Source organism: Gambusia affinis, linkage group LG05 (genome assembly GCF_019740435.1).
Source record: "Gambusia affinis linkage group LG05, SWU_Gaff_1.0, whole genome shotgun sequence".
NCBI classification, from domain to species: Eukaryota; Metazoa; Chordata; class Actinopteri; order Cyprinodontiformes; family Poeciliidae; genus Gambusia; species Gambusia affinis.
In genome coordinates this window covers 17,040,409-17,061,915 of record NC_057872.1, presented here as the reverse complement: position 1 = coordinate 17,061,915, position 21,507 = coordinate 17,040,409, and the positions used below count along the sequence as shown (strand labels likewise).

The window sequence follows — 21,507 nt, the reverse complement described above, 5'->3', positions numbered from 1 at the left end:
ATATTAAAACAAAACGCAGAAAAGAAAGCATTAGGTTATATAATTTAGCTGTAATTAGTAACACAACTAACACTGGCGTTAGGCAATTGTTTTGGTTACAAAAAAAACTTAAGTGTTTATATGTTAGTGGAAGAAAAATACATTACAAAAGTAGTTATTTAATACTGCTTTATGAAACGACTGAGTGAGAGGCAGACATTGACTAGTTTAGCTTTAAAAGGTCACAGAGGAAAGAAGAAGAGATGCACAGTGGAGTTTCTGCAGGTGAATCTCAATATTTCACCAGACAGTTACTATTTATTTTTCTAAACCAATTTGAAACAGTGAAACTCATACATATCATAGATTCATTCCTCAGAGTGATATATTTCAAGCATTTATTTCTGTTAATTTTTATAATTGTGGCCCATATCGGCTTAAAAACCTAGATAAATCTTATCAGAAAAACTTAATATTGTATAGAACCAATAAAAATAGTATTTTAATGTGGAAATGTAAACTCATTTTCATTTTTATGCACCCAATACTTTGTTGGGCCTCTTTTTGCATGAATTACTGCATCAATGCAGCATAGCATGGAGGGAATTAGGCTGTGGCTCTGTTGAGGTGTTTTGTGGTTTACCTGGGTTAATAATGTATTTTTTACACAAGTTTTCTGAGAAACTGAATGTCATGTTTTTATAAACTTTTAGCCAATAATTACCACAGGTAAAAACTTTCAGTATTTCACTCTTTGGCAAATTTTACTCTTTGAATTGAGCTACTGAAATAAATGTTTTGTTTCTACTTTGAGATTTACCTGATATCCAGTGTGTAAACAAATACTAGAAATATATTTATATATATATATATATATATATAAACAAAAGTTATGACAAGAATGAGTAACAAAAATTTATTGTTGGATTTAAGACAAGAGTAAGTTGTGCGTTTTTTCACGTTCTGCTATTATCTACTGCAATGATGGTCCAATACTTATAGGTGATGGACTTTAGCTGTTATATTAAAGTAATTTGTATTAAAAACTATAACATTAGTTTTTATTTTAATTTTGGACTGAGGTCTAAACTGCTTAAATTGAAGAGAACTTTGATCCTGGATGGTTTAAATGAACATGTGATAGTGATTTTTTTAAAGTGGGATTTTCTCAGAGTAGTTTTAAGTTAGAATTTAAAAAGTTAGTTTTTTGTAATTGCAATATCTAGACTGGTTGATCAAGACATTTTAGGTCTTAGCTGTTTTCGAAGGCTAAAGCTGAAGAGTCAAGCTTTTGTTTAATGTCTCAGTCTGTATTTAGGGATTCCTGATCAACGGGTATTGAAACCTTACAGCCAATAAACATTATCCATCCATTTTCTGTTCACCCTGGTCCCTAATGGGGTAGGGAGGGTTGCTGGTGCCAATCTCCAGCTGCATTCGGGCGAGAGGCGGGGTTCACCCTGGACAGGTTGCCAGTCTGTTGCTGGGCAACACAGAAAACATACAGGACACACAACCATTCACACACACACACTTACACCTAGGGAGAATTTAGAGAGACCAATTAACCTGACAATCATGTTTTTGGGAGGAAGCCGGAGAACCCGGAGAGAACCCACGCATGCACAGGGAGAACATGCAAACTCCATGCAGAAAGACCCTGGGCTGGGAATTGAACCCAGGACTTTCTTGCTGCAAGGCAACAGCTCTACCAACTGCATCACTGTGCAGCCCCAATAAACACCAGTGTAACCTTTTTCAGATTTGCATTTGGAAGCTAATGGTGGGATGGTGAGTGATATCATAAACGCACCAACGTAACAAAACACCTTTATACCAACTAAACTTTTTACATTTTGCCATGTTACAACCACAGACTTAAGTGTATTTCATTTGGATTTTATGTGACAGACCAACACAAAGTCGTGCAGGACGGTCAAATGGAAGGAAAATGGTGTATTGATTTTAAAGCGATTTTCAAAAAGCCCTAAGGATGTTGGTCTGCTGTGTTGCTTGGGCTTCATGATGATGTTTATTCACTAGTGTGCTATAACAAACCTCAGTTTGTTTCACTGAGAAGATTTTCAGTGAAATCTTTCACTGAAAAGATTTATTTTTATTGAGATCACCAATCTATAGTTTCCCATAGCTTGGTGATTCCTGAAGGCATTTTTATGGGTATCTGAATAAAGGGGTTTGACTTTAGGACTTTTTTGCAAACCATGAATCAAGTTCCTCTCCTTTACAACTATGTTGATCTGTCATATAGAATCCAAGTAAAACACATTCAAGTTTGAAGTTGTGTAACAAAATGTGTTGAAGTTCAAGGGTTGTGAATACTTTTGCAGGTCACTGTATTTGCATAGAACACATTTAAAGTTGTAATATGGCAAATAACCCACAACTGAGGCCCAAATGAGAACGTACTGAAATAAAAGAGAACGGTTTCATTAATCAAAGACATTAAGGCCCTTTTTTGACATTAACCTTTAGGATCAGAGGTGATTTATCTATTGTTTATGTCATAGAGAAGAGACAGCTCATGACTGTGACATGATATGTTTTGCAAATGAGAACATATGTTAGTGTAGCAGCGTCCATGTATTATATGACTGTCAGGATACATTTAATCTAAAGTCCTTTGCTTTGAATGTTAATGTTAGTAGACTACCTGAAGACACACTGTGAATGAAAAAATAACCCTGATTAAAACTAGGTCCCATACTGTTTTAAGATGACAGATCAGCTATAAACCATTGGCACATAGTATCCTGAACCTATAGAGACTTTATGAAGTCAGACAAGGCTTAAAAGCTGTCATATTTTGTTTCATTAGAAACTTGTGTACATCCAATGTCTTTTTGGCTTCATGAACATATAAAACCTATAAGCTTAAATGGCAAAACACTGTATTAATGATAAATAAAATAGAAAAGCTTTCGTTTTACCAATTTTTTTTTTCTCCTTGAAACCAGTGCGGTAGGAGCAGATTTATGTTTTCCTGATAATTTTATATGAAGTTGTTCCCTCCGTTGCTGATGAGCTTTCCTCTCTTCTTGAGTCTTTTCAGCAGACAGGAGGTGATGCCTAAAGCGCCACCCTTCAGAAATCGAACAAAGTTGTCCCCCACCAGCGGACCCATGGCAAACAGCCCTGGCTCCTTGGTGCACTCAAATGTGTAAGGGTTGATGTCGATGGGATTCTGCTTGCAGGAGATCGGCCTTGTCGGATCTTGTCCCAGGTATTGGCCCTGACATTTAAGGAAGAACAAGTTTGGGTTTGTCCCAATCAACACCAAGGCCATTGAGATCTTGAAGGCCTTTAGGGAGTTATCCCCTTGTAGCAGACACTTCATGTCAGACTGGAACGATACCACACAGTGTTCGGGGAAACTGGTGTAATCAGGGAAGAGACTGATACTAGAACCTCCAGCAATGCTCCCTGCAGAAAGCTGAGGTTTAGGGCACATCTTGGCACATACTGAAGAGGCAATGCTAACTGCCTGGGGTCTGTTAGAGGAGGACAAGGATGCCACATTGGTACAGGTCTGGGAAGACATCATGTTGTACACTTTGTGGTATTCTGGGTACAGGGTCTTGGGAAGCTGCTTAAAGATGAGGTCTGGGTTGTCTGTGTTCTTCCGGAAAACATGCAGCACTCTGATGTTGCTGTTAAGAGCACATAGAACTGCATCAGCGGCACTTAGACCAGCACCTACAACTAGAACTGGATCAGAGTTCACATCCAGTTTTCCCTGGCTTACAGCCAAACCCAGGTCTGAGATGCTGTGGAACACAAAAGGTAGATCTTCACCCTCTGCACCTAATCTGACTGCAGAATCAGATGCACCAGTGGCCAGGACGACATTCTCAGCAAACAGGGAGAAGGGGACATGAGTGTCGCTCTGTACTTGTCGATAACCCCTGATCTCCCAGAGTGTGCCTCCTCCTCCATTGTTTTCACACTCTTTGCCATTCTCCTCAAAGTGCCCATTCCCACTATCAACCACCCTTTGATCTTCTTGCCCATTTTCCAGACCTTCCTGCTCATGCCCTCGGCAAAGTTTCTGAACAGAGGTCACATAAGTGTTGTCAACAAAATTCTTCTGCAGACCCTTTAGCTTCACATAGTCTTTGTAGTAGGATGAGATCTCCTCTGGGGTGGCTCTGTCACTGGTTACATCTCTAAAGAAGAAGATTTGGACAGTGAGAACATGAGTGCCCAGTGAAACTAGAGCTTGACCCATCAATGTTGTGTGAGGCTCTTTTTACCTTCGTTTCCCATTGGTTAAGTCTCTGTAATTGACTCCAGGAAGCTCCATCCAGATGCCAAGACTAACAGTCAACATGGAGCCTTCCATTGCCTAAGGAGAGGCAACCAACAGTGTGGTCAAAGCAAAATACTCTGTTGACACAAAACCCAGATACGTTTGAAGGCTTTTGTAGAGTAAACTTACATGCCAGGCACCCCCAGGTGTTCCCTTTCCCAAAACAAGATGTGGAATTTGTTGATGCTTGTCTCTCCTCCACTTGAGGACTGGTGGGAACTCATAGCCAAAGTCAGCATTGGGGTGTAGAAGTGTATCAAATAGCACAGCCACGGGATTCCTTGATCGTCCCTCGAGACCTTCACTCAAGTATTTCATATCCTGGAAAAAGAACAGAGTCTTTTGACACATCTGAGTTTCATGTATGAAACACCTTGTGTGTGAACATGATTTTTTTTCTACCTGTTCTGTGATAGGGAGGTGCTTGGCCTCCTGCAGCTTCCGGTACAGAATCGGGTTTGGGTGAACAGTTGCAGAGTCCAGGTAGGGCTTGTATCCACTAAGCAAGTAGGACAGACAAATACCTGATGGGCCATTCCCTGCAAACAAATAGTTGGAAAATGTGTATACGCTGATACAATTAAGACCAAAAGATGAAGAACAAGATTAGCAATAATTTACCTATGATGACCACGGGGAGGGTAGGTGGGTGCTCTTCAGACAGTGTGTTCTCTTCCAGAAGAGGCATGGCTGCAGCCTGGGCCAGAGCCGGCACTGAGAGAAAACAGAAGAAAGATTTGAAAAAGGTTCCAGATATTTCTGGACAGATCCATCAAACATTCAACTAAAGGCACAGTCTCGTCCGTGCTTTGTTTCTCAACTGGGTCTGATTGTTTCAACAGGTTTGAACTGGCTTGCTGTTTTTGTCTAACAATGTTGTTGTTAACTTAGATCCTGTCCCCATCCACCATCACCAGCTGACTCAGAGACATACACACCAAGCGAGAGAAAAAACAACTTTATTCATCCGTGGCATTATGCTTCCACACACATCAGTGACCCACCCCATCTGTCTGGGACTTCAGACACGTGGAAACACCCCGCCAAAACACAACGTGCCCCCTGATTTTCTCCCTGGTGTTCAATGACGTCCATACACACCCCCTGTCTCTTCAGTCATGGCCCGTGGCGAGGTTAGCCTCTATTAACCCTGCTACCGCTCCCCAAACAAAAGGGAGTTCTCGTGGGATTAATGTGGGCCTGGGTCCGTGGTGAGCATGCGCGGTATGAGTTTGTGTGTTACGAGACAGTGCCATTGTGTGCCCGACGGGCAGCAAATCCCCCCTGATCACTTGTCCGACTGGGCCCTAATCCCACTCGGGCTGTTTATGTCTTTGCTGGGTGAGAATGTGAGCCTGGCATGCTGACAGACTGAACCACTGAAAGGTAATCCCGCCAAAAATGTACCCACCACAGCAAACAAACACTGCCCTTCTGCTCCACTTTCACACCAACCAAAACACCACTTGTAATGCCTTACAACCTGGAAACTCAGGTCTACCTGCAGCCGACAGTTCACCTGTCTCTATCTCCTTCCTCTTGTCTGACCTATCTGTACACCAACCAGCTGCTTGCGACCATTTATAGTAGTTATGAAAGATTTCTGGGTTTTGGTAGTGGAGTTATTTATTATCTGGGACATTGGAGCTCAACAGCATGCAGGGCTGCTGTTTTTACTTTTTTTGGTCAGTTACATTTTTCATGAATAAATGCTAACATCAGGCAAACATAGTCAAAGTAAGCATAAAATACAGCTTTCAAAAGGCGATTTAATTTTTTAGGTTAACAACCATCCAAACCAATGTAGGTCTATGTGAAAAGGTAATGAATTAACTGCATCTACAACCAAACCTGATTACTACCAGACCAGCAGAATCAAGAAGTCACTTAATAAAGAAGCCAAAACAACATTTAAAGCATTAAGATTCACTTGCCTCAGTTAAGGTTTACTATTCATGATTCAATAATAAGGCTGGTCATGATATTGGCAAACATTTTTAATAACTTCCAAAGACTTTAGGGAATTATGTGAATGAGACCAAGTGGAACATTTTATAAGGTATGGGTGCCATTACACAGAATTTCAAAGAAAATAAAAATACCAACAGAAAAACATGGTGGTGGAAGTGTGATGGTGTGGGACTGCTTTATTGCTTCGGGACCAGGATGACTTTCTGTAATTGATTAAACCATTATTTTTACTCTCCAGGGTAAAATGCTAGAGAAAAATCTCTGGCCAGAATCTCTAGTGATAAACTCACTTTTGAGTTCAAACTCACTTCTGGGTTAGGCATCAGTGCAAAGCGCTAAAGCACACTATCAAGTCCTCCTCTGAATGGCTAAAAATAGACCAAATGAAGGCTTTTGAAATGGCCTTGTCAAAGTCTCGATTTGAATTAAGTTAAGATTCTGTGGTGTGAGCTTAAATTGGATGCTGGGAAGTCCTCACATCTGACTGAAATACAGCACTTCTGCAAAGAAGAGTAGATCAGACTTCCTTCGCTGCAATAGTTGTCAGTAACTCTTGATTGCAGCTGTTGCTGCCAGGGGTGTCGTTCGGTTTGTGCACAATTACTTTTTAAACACCAGGTTGGTTAGACAAGCATTTTTCTCTAAAGAAATAAAACCATTATTTGAAAATGGGTTTCTGTAATCACTCTAAACAACTTCATCAGACATAAACATTTGCACGATAATCTGAAACATTTAGATATTTGTTAGAAATAAATCAAACCAGAGGAAATCTGTAAAAAAAATAAAAAATAATGGAACCAAGAAACTGATCAGTTTATACTTGCAGTGTCGAAGATATCAAATGCATGTATCGATCTCACTGGCAGGTTGAATTAAATCAGGTAAACAGGCAGACATAAGTAGCGTTTTTGGACAGACAACAGTCCTTCTGCTTTATCTTTCTTAGTCTGAGTAGTAGCAGGTGTTGCATCCAATACGTCTGCCTGAAATAAACCGGAAATGATGCAACAGCTGATTTTCATGCATCATGTGCATGTGTTTCTAAATGTTGCATCACAAAAAGACACTTAAGAAATGTTAGCAGCAAATATGTCTATTGCCATTGAATCATATTGCCTGCATGCATTTTTTTTAAAAAAAAAAAAAAAAAAAAAAAAAAAAACAAGAAGAAGAAAATACACTTATTAGGCAAGAATGATTTAAAAGTTCAATGTGACAGTAAGAAGAAATGAAAAAGGCTTATTCTTACTTAAGAGCATCACACAATGAGTTGAAAAATGCATAAGTTTTAGCCTATTTTGCTTTTTATGCTGTTGTTCCTCATCTGACTGTCACTTTGGAGTAGTTTTCCACAAAACTAAGCTAGCGAAATTAAACGTCCTATGCTTTGGGTATGCATAACAACGTATCAGAGCAATTAGATAATGTGTTTTAGTCATACCAACTATTTAGTTATGAAATAAAATGTCTCATATTTTTATAGATCAAATTTCCACTATTAGGCCCTTAAAATGCCTCATTTCTGCTTGCGGATGAGTAAGAAAATCCGACTAAGTACAAACCAGAAACGGAGCGTTTGAATGTGGATGTTGCTGCATCACACCCGACCGGATGAAGTGAGTGATGCAGCAGATCGTCCACAGCATCCCCACTAAAACAGGCTCAAACCTCCTGCTGCGCCTCCAGACTCTGTGCAGCTTCAGGTCCAGTAAGGAGCACATGCTGCAACCGCCACGTTCCCATCATCATTGCATAATTTAGGTCAAGCTCACATCCATCCGCCACTCTCTGCCCGGAACCAGGAGCTCTTACCGTGCTGAGATTTATCAATCTGTCCCCACTCAGTCGCGGCCAGTTATCACGACCCACGGCAGCCCTTTCCAACCGTATAAATAGACACAGACCGGTGGGAGGATCTATTGCTGTCTGGGGTCTCTTGAATGAGATAATGAGCCAAACCTCTCTCTCGTCATCATACATGCACGCGTAACACACGCTCACCTCGGTGCGGTTAAATCCGACCGGACCCGGCGTGTGCAGGTCTGATCAGCCCGAAAGTTTGAGCTAGATGTTAGACCTTCTCAGAGTACTGACAGCGGAGTGTTAAAGAGACAAACCGGGTGACGCGTCTGCTCCTCCACAGCCACATGCGCATCTCGGTGTGCGCGGCGTGAGCGTGAGCGCGTTCACGGAGCAAGATCAGAGCATCTCAGCATCTTCACAGCGTCACCGACACTGCTGCTCACCGCGCAGCCTTTGCTTACAAAACACTCTAAACTGTACAGGTACAGTGTTGCATTAGTAATCACTCCCCTCGAGCATTTTCACGTTAAGCTACATTACAGCCACAAACCAACCATGATAATGCATTGGGATTTTCATACATCAACACAAAGACGCTCAGCTGTGAATTGGATTTTTTTAAATCATGGTACAAATATCTGTAAATCTGATACCTATTCTAATATCCCTGCACATTGGAGCAGTACTGTTGTCTTGCAGCAAAAGGTCATGGGTTTGCATGTTCTCACTGTGCATGCATGGATTCTCTCCCACATTACAAAAGATGATTGTAATTAGTCTCTAAATCTTCCTAAAGTGTGAGTAAATGTTTGTGCATCCTATTTGTCCCGACCTGTGTACCCTGTCTTTTGCCCTTTGGAAGTAGCATCCAGCACCTTCTCTTTCCCAATTACCTCCCCAGTCACATAAATGGATGGACCCCCAAAATATAGTGCAACAAACTAGAACAGAATAATATTTTTGCCTTCAAATGGACAAAGATTTGTCAATTTGAAGACAAAAATGGACATTGCTACAGCAATGTAGCAATTTACCCATTGCTACACTGCTGTGTAGCAATGGGTATATTGCTAGCCATTGCCATTGCTACCCATTGCTACACTGCTGGGTAGCAATGGGTAAATTGCTACACAGTAGCAAAAGAACATTTAAACAACACATATGGATAAAACATATACTCAAAGCAATCAAAGCAACAAGAAGGTAAAAAATATGGTTTCCTCTTTAAAACTGTTTTTATCGTCTTGCTCACATAGGTTCTCTATGGTCTTTCAAATCAATTATTTTCATATAGGCAAGCTTGGTCCTACATTCAAGAGTTGTTGCCAAACCAGGTTGTGATCGCACAGCATATAATATTTATAAAGTAAAAAGGTAAAAAAAAAAAAAATAATAATAAAAAAAGTAGAGGTAAGACGCAAGCAATATGTTAACGTCAACCCCATAAAGTGCCAGTCATCTTTAAAAGTATAGTCTCTGCTGCAGCTGTAAACCCAGAAAGTGGGCTTTCCAACACAGCACACTGTCCATCTGCATCCCTAAGTATTTATAGAGCGATGCTTTTTAAATAGCAGTGTCCTTTATCATGACAGACCACGAGGTCTGAAACATTCCTCTGGTCAGAATCAGAATCAGAAAGCCTTTATTGTCATGGTACAGAAGCCCTACGAGAATACATTTCAGTACATCCCATCCGAAGAAGACAAGGATCATTTTTTGTATCTTTCTGGTGTTTAGCAGAAGATAATTAACTAAAAGCTTAAAAGGAATCATATCAAGCCCAGTGTGCTGCCATATTTTCTTCATGGCAGCGGTGATGGTGGCAGCATCATTCTGTGGGGATATTTCTCTTAATCAGGAATTGAGTAAACGATTAGTTATAGGAACATTGTGCTAAATACAAGGAAATCCTGGAAAATAATTTTTAGCAGAATGCAAAATAGTTGAAACTAGGGGTTAATGTCTCCTTTCATCAAGATGACTAAACATACAGCCAGAGCCACAGATGTAGTGATATGTAATAGCATGATCAAGTCAATTAAGACTTTGATTAAGAATCTGTGACAAAACTTGAAAATTGCAGTTTAGTTAAAGAAATCAGAACAATTTTTTTTCAAAGTTATACATGCATTTGGCTTAATCACTAACAGAATGTATTTTAAATGTATATTAAATATTTTGATATTGTTTACTTGCCAATATGATCTAAGAATATTTACAATAATAATCACCTATGAAACATTTAATGTTCTCTGTTTATGTCACAGGATGGACTGCTGGTATTTCAGAAGGATTTTTTGATATTACAAGGTTAATCCTAAATCTACTGCACACATCTTTTACCTTCCACTTTTAAGCATTCTTAATTTATTTGTTTGGTTGGTTGTTGGTTGTTTTTATTACTAATTTTGTATCAGACAATAGTGCTACTAGAACCAGCGTATGCCCAAATTACCTTGAGATTTCATAAAATACTTGTTTGCCTTATAAAGTCATACAACGTGTATTTCCCTACCGTATACTGGCACAAACCAGAGAAGCATAATATTTATTTATAATATTTTTTTCCCAATATACCACGCATCATTGTGCTGTGACTGTTTTGTAACGGGCTAATTACGACAATGGCTCCAGAAATATTAAACAGATCTGTTTCAGAGCTGCGACCTCAGGCAGATAAACAATACATGCATGAGGGTTGGTAAAACTACGGCGCCATTGTTTCATTATCAAATGGCTCCTGTATATAAGCTGAATAATTAAAAAAAATGTCTTGTATTCTTTATAATAGAGAAGCATGCATCCCTAGCAGCAAATGGAAAGCCAGTTATACCACAAAGTCCCGCCTCTTCATCACTTCATCCAATCAGTAGGGAGTATTCATCACTTCCGGTTGTTTTCAATACACCGAAGACACATGTCTGCTAATAGCTAGAAGTGGTGATTAACGAGAAAAGCGGACATAAAAGTCTCTGAGAATGGTCTACATCAGTAGAATTTGTTTCCGCAAGGTAAGAAAATACGTCAACCTGTTTGTTATCAACACGACTTATCGGTGCGGTTTTAAACTATTTCACATTAGCGGTCAAGCTAGCAGTCAGCGCAAAAATTGTTATTGCAGCATTAAAGTAAAATATATCACAGTTTCTGATGTTTGATTACATTTTGCTAAATTGATTGTATTTGTTATGAAGAAAAAAAGTCACTCTAAGGATAACATTTTTTGTAATTTGGGATTATTCAGTTCTTGCGGTTAAATTGACATTTTTATTTTCTTGGACAGTATTTGGGCTACAAAATGCAAAAAATGCAAAATGAAAGTATACAGCATCAAAGCAGCCCATTGTCAAATATTACTGTGCAGCAATCACCTTTACAGCGCGTTTCCTTTTTCTGCATAAGGCACAGCTCTTGAACATTTCCATATTATTGACTTGGCTTGGATTCTATGTAATTTAACATTTTTCTATGTGCTGCTTTGTGTTGGTCTATTAAGTCATACGCAATCTTTTTTTTTAATAGTTTATATTATAAGATGTTTAGTAATATCTAGTGGTATTTTTTTTTAAAGAAATGCTTTAGTTCAAAATCCAAAAGTGGATTTACAATAATTTTAGGTAATGCATGTGTAAAGCCATGTGTAAATGTGTTACACTACCTAAAATCAGTGAGTTTACCATCAAATCTGACTTGTGTTTTTAACGTTTCTATACAGTATGGAAACTTTGTGGACAACCTCCGCCTGTACGTACGTGGAGGCACCGGCGGGATGGCTCTGCCTCGCCTTGGAGGACATGGAGGAAACGGAGGAAACGTTTGGGTGGTGGCGATAATGAACATGACTTTAAAGAAGATCAAGGACAAATACCCGTTAAAGCGGTTCATAGGGGGATCAGGAGCGAACAGCAGGTCGGTGTCTGAAAACACAACCTGGTTTTGAAATTCAATTCTTACTTACATGTATGCGTTCCATCTATCAGACATCACTGAACGCTTTTGTTGGTATTGGATTTTCTCATGTCAGTGTTCGAGCTCTGAAGGGAGACAAAGGAAAGGATGAGGAAATCCTAGCACCCGTTGGTATCACTGTCACCTCTGATGACGGCAGAATACTTGGTATGTGAGAAGTCCGTTTTATGGCAATAATTTAATGCCATGCAAAATGTTATTTTGGCAAAACTTTTTTCTTTTCATCAATTCTTTCACAAGGCGAACTGAATGCTGAGGGCGATCGGGTGCTGGTGGCTAAAGGAGGATCTGGAGGGACACCTTACTTTCCCTTTGAGCCCAAGAAAGGCCAGGTCAAACACATACGTCTGGACCTGAAACTCATCGCTGACCTGGGCCTCGTAGGGTGAGAGTAGAAACAAAAGGGTTCACATCTCTTGAACTTTTTTGTTAAATTGCAATATATTCACGGTAAAATGTCTGGTGTGATTAAGCCTTAGCATAATGTTCTGTGCATGCTGCAGATGTATGGAGCAAAATTCTTCGCAATTCCTCTGTCATCCGTTTGTTAGAGGCTGCAAAAGACTTGATATGGTAGCAGTGGCTCACCTTTCATCGGGCAGCTTCCACTTTACAATTATGATCTACTTCTTGTTTGGTCTATTGGTTAAGATCCCTGTGGGAAAAAATCATATAAAATACAAATTTGTTGTAGGTTGACTTAAAAAAAAAGTGAATGAAACAATACAGACTTTGGTGCTGGTTGTATGCTGACTATGTTTTGCTAAATTCTCATCAGGTTCCCAAATGCAGGAAAGTCATCTCTCCTCACAGCCTTGTCAAATGCCACACCTCAGATTGCCAACTACGCTTGTAAGAATAAAACAGTTTCAAGCTCAGTACATCTCACATACTTTTCTTTTGTTTCTAAAGTCCTTTATTATTTATCTTACAGTCACAACTTTGAGGCCTGAGATCGGCAAGATAGCCTATCCAGATTACAAGCAAGTATGTGAACGCTAACTAGCACCTAATGTGTGTTGTAAAGTTTTCCTAATTATTTGTTTTTATTTTGGCAGATCTCAGTTGCAGATCTGCCAGGACTCATTGAAGGGGCTCACCTGAACCGAGGGATGGGCCACAAGTTCCTGAAGCACGTAGAGAGGACCAAGCAGCTGCTGTTTGTTGTATGTAGAAGCAGAAATAATGGTCCACATATGTAAATATGTCAGAATGTGGCAACTGAAGTCAGCCAGGGTTTACTGTGAGATGCTCTGTGTTCTTGCAGGTGGATGTTGGTGGTTTCCAGCTGGCCAGTAAAACACCCTTTAGATCTGCCTTTGAAGCGGTGCAGCTTCTCACCAAGGTGAGTCTGATGCTGTGAGGCGTTTTGTTATTTTTATTATAAAATCCTACTCTTACTACTGCCAGGTCCAAAATGTTTTTCTTATCAGGGTCTTGTGTGGAGATTGTGAGATTGATTTTTTTTTCCAGATCTGGATGAATATTTAGCAGTATTTGTTTTCCAACTTTATTCCCTACTCCATCCTCTAATAGCTGTTTCTTTCACATCCATCCATCCACCCACCCGTCCTGCTTTGGCTGGTTTTATAACTCTGACCTCTGTAGAGATACCTGCCATAAACTCACAGTGACATTTAGGATTTATACTTTCAAAAACAAGTTTTCAAACTAGGTCGAGAACTGGAGATTTCAGTCTTTAAACATCTTAAACTTATTTTTCCCTCCTTCTGTGTTTCCGTCCCCATTCGCTGAAGGAACTGGAGCTGTACAAGGAGGAGCTCGTGTCAAAACCTGCGTTACTGGTGGTAAATAAAATGGACTTGCCTGAAGCTGAGGACAAGCTGGAAGAACTCAAAGAGCAACTTCAAAACCCAGAGGGTAAGTTAGTGTGTTAGAGTGTTGACCACTGTCAGATGTTAAATGTTAATCGAAATACCGCAACACAATTACCCATAATTCCCTCAACAGTTAAGTATGTTTTTGGTGGAGCAGGTTTCAGGATGTAGTGACATCGTCTGGAAGTAAAACACTGATTGTAACTCAGTGAAAGCTAACATTTCAGCATTTTAAATATGGAAGCTGAAAAACAAATTGTCTTTTGTATGATTGTGACTAGAATATTTGCATAGATGTATTAGACTGTTTATATTATAGCTTGTATTAAAAATTTGATATGAACACTTTAAATTTGCCTTTTGTTATTCTCTGCCATCCACAGAGTTCACCAATTTACTGCCGGATGACATGATCCCAAAGAACTTCATAACATTCAGACATGTGGTTCCTATCTCCGCCCTCAATGGGTTTGGTGTCGACCATCTGAAGAGTTGCATTCGACTCTCGCTGGATGAGTACGCCGCCATGGAAACGAGCGCCGTGCATCAGGAAAAGCTGCAAGCACTGAGGCAACAGTCTCACGAATGTTTTGGAAACGAGGACAAAATCTCCCTGTCAAGTGGCGTCGGCAGGACTCAGTGAGCGACGCCTGGAGTTCTGTCAGCCGAAACAAAGCGAGGCGGAAAGATCTCCCTTTGGAGAAACGCAGGAGTGAGAAAAACCGCTCAGCATCTTCGATGGAGGAATTGCTGCATTCATGTCTGAAATATTGGCCTGCTCCCTTTGACTTTCTACACAGGATCAGGAACATCTTTTCTGCTTCATCCAGACATTCACAAAAATTAAGATCATGTTCTTTATTGTGTGAACTTTAAAGCTGCTTTGATAACATCTCAACATGCAGCATCCAAAGTGCGAAAATGTAGAGTTAAAATAAATATTTTAAGTTTGGTCGAGTTTGATTGATTCTAAAAAAAAACTGAGAATTGTGTTTGAATGAAAGTTTTATTTTATATTAAATATATTACAATACTTAATGATTAAGAGAGAAAAAAAATAAGTGGGCTGATTTTTGCATCAATAGTCTGTACAGCACACAAGTAAAAATAAAGATAATTTAAAAAAAGAACTGCAGTGTTCCTGGAGGGCCTACGAGTCTGGCCGAACTGGAGCCCACCGAAGTAGTCGGTCTGCTCAAGTACGCAAATACATTCAAAGTTTGCGGCCAGAAACGGAGTCCACAGCTCATCTGGAGGGTGGACACTGTGTCCTGTTTGGACTGGTCAGTCCAGCGGTTTGTGCAAGCTGAATCCAGACAGGTTTGACGGTGGCGTTCCTCGCCGGCTGCGCTCTGAGGGTTGTGCAGTGCAAATCCAGGACACCAGAACGAATGTCTTCATCGAACACAGTATTATTGTGTTAAAACGTTACTCAGCAGCTCTAGAAATGATGCTCGCCTCAGGAAAAATGAGAGGAGCAAAACTCTAGAGCAAAGAAAGAAAAAAAATACAATAAAGCACTTATTACCAGTCGAATGGTTGCTGTACATAATACCAGGGTTCCTACACCGTCTTGGAAAAGTTTGGAATATAAATGTACTATTGTCCTTATCTGGATAAGTTAGGAAAAATAAAACGGTATGGAAATGTTCACAGCTATATTTGTTGTTTCATCCGTGAAAAAATAAAATTTCAACTTCCTGAAAAATAAGTTCTGTTTTACAATGTCCTAATTTTTGTTTTATCCCAGATTTGCCAAATCACAACTCAAGTTTTGACTGACTGGCAGAGAAATGATGTAAGAAAACATTCATTTAGAAATCAAAAAGGCAATTTCCCAGTGCTGTTTTAGCCACTAAATCCTCTTCAGTCAGGATTTTAAACAACTTGTGGTTCTTACACTTTGTCTATTTAATGCATTTCCCTTTACATATTTATTCTGTTTTGTGCCTCACCTTTTAGATAACATTTAATAGCGACAAAGATAATTGAGTAAATGCAACAGGTTTTGAACTGATGGTTTTATTTATTAAGGGGGGAAAACTATCCAAACCCACCTGGACCTGTGTGAAATTAAATCTCCACAGTAACAAAAGAGATTGATTGCCAATTATCAGAAAATATTTTGAAGCCAGTTGTTGCTGCCAATTGTAGCACAACCTGTTATTAGATTCAGGGGATAATTACTTTTTCAGATAGAGCCAGGTTGGTTTGGAAAGATTTTGTTTTTTTAATAAATATGTTTTTTTCTTGAAAACTACACTTTGTCATTTATTCAAATTGTCTTTCTCTGAAATTAAACATTTTTGAGGGACACAAAAAGATGAAGCCGAAGAAATCTAAGGGGGTGCAAGCACTTCTTCATGGAAATGTAGGTGAATGTTTTGAACTCAGATGTCCTGAAAGGTTAAAAAAAAAACAACCTAGAAATTTGAGTCAGAGATTATGAGAGCTTGAAATTTTGTAGGAACCCTGTAATGCTGACAAAATGGTGAACATTGAAAAGATACTTAAAAACAAGATGTTTGAAGCAATATTAGTTCAATATTGTGAAGATGGCTTTACCTATACAGATCAAATGCATACATGAACTACAAATGTAAAAGAGGAACAGAAACACTCATAAAATGACAAACTCAGAGCTTTAAGACGACGGCTTCTACACAAGGTAGAGCAACGAGTCGCGACTGTACAAAGAACTTGCTGTTGGGAAGCAGGTACCAAGACATCCACCTTAAATAGCTGCACAGGTGCGACAGAAACACAACTTGACTCTGAAGTTCCACTGCTGAGCGGCGGAGGGACACAAACCGCATTAAGACAAATGGAGCAGGGCTCAAGACTTTCAGTGACATGCTCGTTTTCCTCGTTATGGTCTCACAATTAGCCAACCGGAGATATAACTTAAGATATATGACGGCCATGCCGTTGGTCTTCACAAGCTCAAACAGCAAGCACTGTACAGCATAGTTAATCATTTACAAAGGCTCGAACAACTCGAACCCTCACAGCTAAATCCAAAAATGCACATTTAAAAAAACGTACAGATCCGGTTTGAGTTCAGCCGGCCACATTCGTCTCTGCGGCTCACATTCAAGTGAGGTGAAGTGAGGGGCTTTCCTGTGAAAGAAGGGGTGGGCAGCACACTGGTCTCAAACATTCCCACGTACAATCAGGGAGCACATTTCCAAAAACAACATGATAAGTGATAAGTGGCACGTCTATAAACTACAGCAAACACATCCGAGTCCATTAAACTCAATGGGAAATGGAACGGAGAACTATCTTATTTATGCTAAAATAATACTCGTCCGGAGAAGTCTGAGCTCCAAATGCGTCACAATCATCTGCAAGTTTATCACAGAGATTATTAGAAAATAATGCAAACGTGATGTAAAAAGACACATTCTGCTGTTGATGGATGAAGCGAAGAAGATCCACCGAAAAGACAAAAAAAATAAAAAATAAACAATCAAAAATAGAAACCCTGACAGGACAGTGCAGGGTCTTCATATTTATCTACAGACATCGCCTCTGTCTACAGCTAAAACAATGAGCTGAGTATTCTCTATGCTTTTGTCTTTCAAAATAAAAGCACAAGCATACTCTGTGTGTACTTTACTGTACATATTTACACACACATCAGCAAATTTCTGGGGAACGGGAATAAGAGGAGGGCAGGATCGGTTCAAGAAGTGAAGTATATCTGGTGACACATGGGTTAGTTTCAATGCAGATGCATGCTTTCCCTTCAAATGAGACGGCTGCTCTTCTTTATGCCGGGAAGATGTAGCTGATAATCAGGGCTTCTCTCATGCACACAATGCTGGACTTTCAATTCAAACAACATCCTGCAAAAATCAGTCAGTGCAGACTCAGGAGAGATGTGATGGCTTCTTTCTGCCTCCTCTGCTTCCTTCAGAGAGGGGCTCCAACACCTTAGGGTGGGTGACGGTGTGTCTGAAGAGAGACTGTGACAAGAGCTGAGCTATGAAAGGTGTGTGGAGGTCAGGGGATGTCCAGTCGCATTTTTGAGGCTTCAGCAAAAACGAACAGCTCGGTCTGAGCTCCAGGAGGCTCGTTTCTCTGCGTCTTCTTGCAGAGTCCGCCCCGAACATATTTGTTCACCCTAACAGACGTCTGTCCACATCCTTTCTATTCCGGTCACTCTGTCTGTCTCTTTAGGAGCTTTAGAGTCAATTTTGTATGCTTTTTTTTTTCGGTTTTCTATGTGTAGAAAAGGAGACTTGTGTACTTTCTTAGGAGCTTTCGTCAGAATTATATTGATGTTTCCCAAAGCTGGACGAGAAGAAGGGAGAGAGGCAAACAGGCGAGAAAGAGATAACGTCTGCATTAATAATAAAAAACAACAATAGCACCTTTTCAAATATAAGTTGCAAATTATCTTCTTCTTACCACCTCAAGTAAAATACATTTTTCTACAAAGTATATAGATGATTTAACTGCATGAAAATAATATATTTGTCAAAAGAATATGACTAAAATAAACTGAAATGTACTATTAGCTCTGGTGGGTATCATTAATTTACACATTAAAAAAATCCCTAATCTCGTCTCACTATAGCATCTCCATTTTCAAATGAATCCCCAGTGTCAGAAATACTTAATACGGAAATATCACACTGCATTACATTCTACAACTGTTTTCATCAGTGCAGACTGAGCATCTGCACTGTTTAGAATGAGATTAAGTAACATTCTTGCTGACATTTGTTTAGCACATAAGTAAATTCTCTATCAATGCCGTGCATGTGGAGCCTGTGTGATGTGCACACACATGGAGAAACTCTGCGGTGTTTTGTCACAATCCGGTTCTCTATTCATTGCTGTCACAACTTTTCTAAACGCAACAGCCTGGTTTTGAATTGTGCTCACCCTGGCGCTCTGCCTGTTGGCTTTCCTCTGGTCATCTGGCAGTGGAGGCATGGGATATGGGTATCTTCTGCTGGATGCGATGGATCCTGTAGAAGAAGTCGGAGACTTGGCGGGGGAAAGTGTCCTGAGGAAAAAGCGAAGGTGACACTGTTAGACATTTTGCTTCCTCCTTCTGCAGCTGGTGCACCAACATGTTGACCAAAGACACAGATGGCTAAATGAGGTTAGACACAAAATGCTGAGCTAATGTTAGATCTGTGACTTTGGGCAACATCTTTCTTTAGCTGCTCCAGTAACTCAGTTTCACCATCACTAACGCAGAAGTTGCTCTTAAAAGTTGAAGCTACCACTCATCTGAAGCATAACGAAAACCAATCAGGGCTCAGCTTTTCAGAGCAACCTCTGTGCACCGTTGTTCCCAGCTGCCGTCTTCTGTGACTTATATGCCTTAAAGTTCAGAATGTGCAAAAACACAGTGGAATAAGGAAATATTCATTTATCTGTGTTGAAAATGGATGGAAGCTTCTCCTGTTTAGTTGATAGACTGGATCAGTGAAAGGAAAGCAGACCAGACCACAGCTGGGAATCAGTAACATACAGTGGTGCTTAAAGGTTTCTAAATATTCACGTTCATTATTTCTGAATAAATATGACCAAAATCATCCCATTTTAAAGTTTTCTACCATATAGAATCAAACCAATAAAATCTCGTATTAAGCATCATGGGAAAGCCATAAAATGCTAATGTTTAAGTTGGCAATATATTTTTTTATTTCTAAAAAAATGTTTTCAAAATTTAAAGAAATGAACCAAATTCTTCTTCACAATCCTGTAACGTTTAGGTTATAATGCACACTGGTTTTATATATTTAATATTTGTTGGGGTGAAACATTTAAAATGTATTTTAAGCTTCTGCATCCTTTGTTTTGTTCTTTTCTCTCTGAAATTATGATCATTTTCTAGAAAGTCTGGGGTCTTTCTGCATGTTCTCCCTATGCATGTGTTGGTTCTCTCTGGGTACTCCAGTTTCCTCCCACAGTTAAGTTAGTTTCTCCAGATTGTCCTGAGGTATGAAAGTATGTGCATGGCTGTGTGTTCCCTGTAATGGACTGATCCAAGGTGTAAGCTGCATCTGGACATTGGACCCAGACGCCTTGCTACTCTGAAAAGACAAGTGGGTAGAGACAGTGTCTGGGTGATGGATGATGACTCTTTATAGTTAGAAAGGGATTATTACCTGTCAGTAAGCTGTATTTAAAGAAAGACTATGCTTTAGTAAAACACATATCTAATGAAAACAGATTATGGAAATTGAAGTTAATGATGTGAAATGCCCTTATCCATAATTTAAATTAATATTTATGTTGCAGAAGCTCCAGAGCCAAGCAGTCCACCAACATCCCAAAGTTAGTTTTACTCTGTTTTTGTGCAGGAGTGATTAACACTTCTAAAAGAACAAATAGGCATAGGGAATATTTTTTAAACTTTTACAACCTCTGAATCCAGTGATGGTTTAGGTCATCCATATTCAGAAATGCAAAAAAATACCAAAATGTTTTGTGAAGTTTAAAGCACCACTGTAGTAAGAAGAGAGGGAGATTGTCCCATGTGCAGCAGCTTGTACACAAGAACCACCTGCAGTGTGACGGTCGAAATGTCCCAGTCTGACAAAAAACACAGAGAGTGGAGCCAGAAGCATTCTCCTTAATATAAAAATTTATTCATATATGAAAACCAGGTAATTATAGTGCTGGGGAAACTATTTGCCTTGTACAGATTTTAACAACACAGTAAGTAAACAAAGGAGGTATTCTATTATTTTAATTCAGGTTATTTACGTAGCATCAATTCACAACAAATGTCGTTTCAAGGCACTCTGCTAAAAGCTTTGCAGCTAAACTGTAAGCTTGCCTTCTGGCTCCATGTCCCTCTATTCTTTTGTTGGGATCTTTCTCTAGCTGAAGTAAAACAGGGAGGATGAACAATGAGCCTCTGGAAACGGGGAAAGTCTATAGATTCCAGTGCTTGTGGTTGTCGTCTGGTGATTGGCAGTGGAAAAACTTGCAACCATCTATAGACTTCAGACACAATCAGCGTTGACTTTGTCACAACAGGACAGGGAAGGTGTCAGAGCTGAAAATGTCGCCCTCAGCTCTGACATCGACCTGGTGCATGAGAAGTCAGTGGGAGCGGTGCAGGGAAAATCCACCAACACTTACTGGAAAGGAACAACACTGAACATGCAGAGGTAACAAGAGACTGGGAAGGGGACAAAGGGAGCAAAGAAGGGAATACGGAAAATTAGGAGGAAAATAACTTCAATGATTCTTTTATATGTTTAATCCTCATTTGTGTATGGAAGTGAAGCAAAAAAATAATCTGCAAATAAAAAAACAGAGCTGATAAACATGGAAATAATCTATATTGATTCTTTTAACTTGTTTTTCCCTTCTGAGAACTCCACACAGCAACATGCCTGTTTCTTTAAGAACTGTAGGGGGGGAAAAAAAGACCAAATTGGTACAAACTCTTCCTAAATCCAAAACAGAAAACAAATCAAAAGTGAGGGAACTTTAGACAAGCGTGTGAGGTAGGGGACATGATCTGAGTTAATACCTAAGGAAAGGTCCTTGAGTGTTTTTATTCACATCTTCTACCCATTTAGTTACATCATAAAACTCTGATTTGTTGCGAGGGGTTAAATACCTGTGGTGGGAGGG

General features: G+C 39.6%; 3 protein-coding genes across 10 annotated transcripts in view; 1 reads left to right on the top strand and 2 right to left on the bottom strand.

Annotated features, from left to right (window-relative positions):
- Window positions 1-2,748: 2,748 nt before the first annotated feature.
- On the bottom strand, window positions 2,749-8,400 carry osgin2 (oxidative stress induced growth inhibitor family member 2). Of its 5 annotated transcripts, none has more exons than XM_044117218.1 (6): window positions 8,282-8,400; window positions 4,928-5,020; window positions 4,709-4,845; window positions 4,436-4,627; window positions 4,251-4,342; window positions 2,749-4,163 (listed from the first exon to the last, which is right to left on the bottom strand). In XM_044117218.1, the coding sequence occupies exons 2-6, from the start codon at window positions 4,992-4,994 to the stop codon at window positions 2,990-2,992; spliced, it is 1,662 nt and encodes a 553-aa protein (XP_043973153.1). In that variant the 5' UTR covers window positions 4,995-5,020; window positions 8,282-8,400; the 3' UTR covers window positions 2,749-2,989. The 5 variants fall into 5 exon arrangements, with proteins under 5 accessions (XP_043973153.1, XP_043973154.1, XP_043973155.1 ...); XM_044117219.1 differs by lacking the exon at window positions 8,282-8,400 and adding an exon at window positions 8,093-8,125; XM_044117220.1 differs by lacking the exon at window positions 8,282-8,400 and adding an exon at window positions 7,949-7,992.
- Window positions 8,401-10,943: 2,543 nt separating this feature from the next.
- Window positions 10,944-15,009, top strand: gtpbp10 (GTP-binding protein 10 (putative)). Its single transcript, XM_044117260.1, has 10 exons — window positions 10,944-11,094; window positions 11,799-11,992; window positions 12,108-12,199; window positions 12,293-12,437; window positions 12,831-12,904; window positions 12,987-13,039; window positions 13,111-13,218; window positions 13,320-13,397; window positions 13,810-13,933; window positions 14,274-15,009. The coding sequence occupies exons 1-10, from the start codon at window positions 11,062-11,064 to the stop codon at window positions 14,531-14,533; spliced, it is 1,161 nt and encodes a 386-aa protein (XP_043973195.1). The 5' UTR covers window positions 10,944-11,061; the 3' UTR covers window positions 14,534-15,009.
- Window positions 15,010-16,277: 1,268 nt separating this feature from the next.
- adam22 (ADAM metallopeptidase domain 22) overlaps window positions 16,278-21,507 on the bottom strand; it is a 60,791-nt gene continuing 55,561 nt past the window's right edge. For 2 of the 4 annotated variants that reach the window (XM_044117255.1, XM_044117258.1), the window contains exons 30-32: window positions 21,404-21,493; window positions 18,787-18,910; window positions 16,278-18,189 (exon numbers count right to left, since the gene is read on the bottom strand). In XM_044117255.1, the coding sequence (XP_043973190.1) occupies window positions 18,169-18,189; window positions 18,787-18,910; window positions 21,404-21,493 (235 nt within the window). In that variant the 3' untranslated portion in view covers window positions 16,278-18,168. The remainder of the gene's footprint in view (window positions 18,190-18,786; window positions 18,911-21,403; window positions 21,494-21,507) is intronic. The other 2 variants (XM_044117256.1, XM_044117259.1) reach the window with 1 other exon arrangement.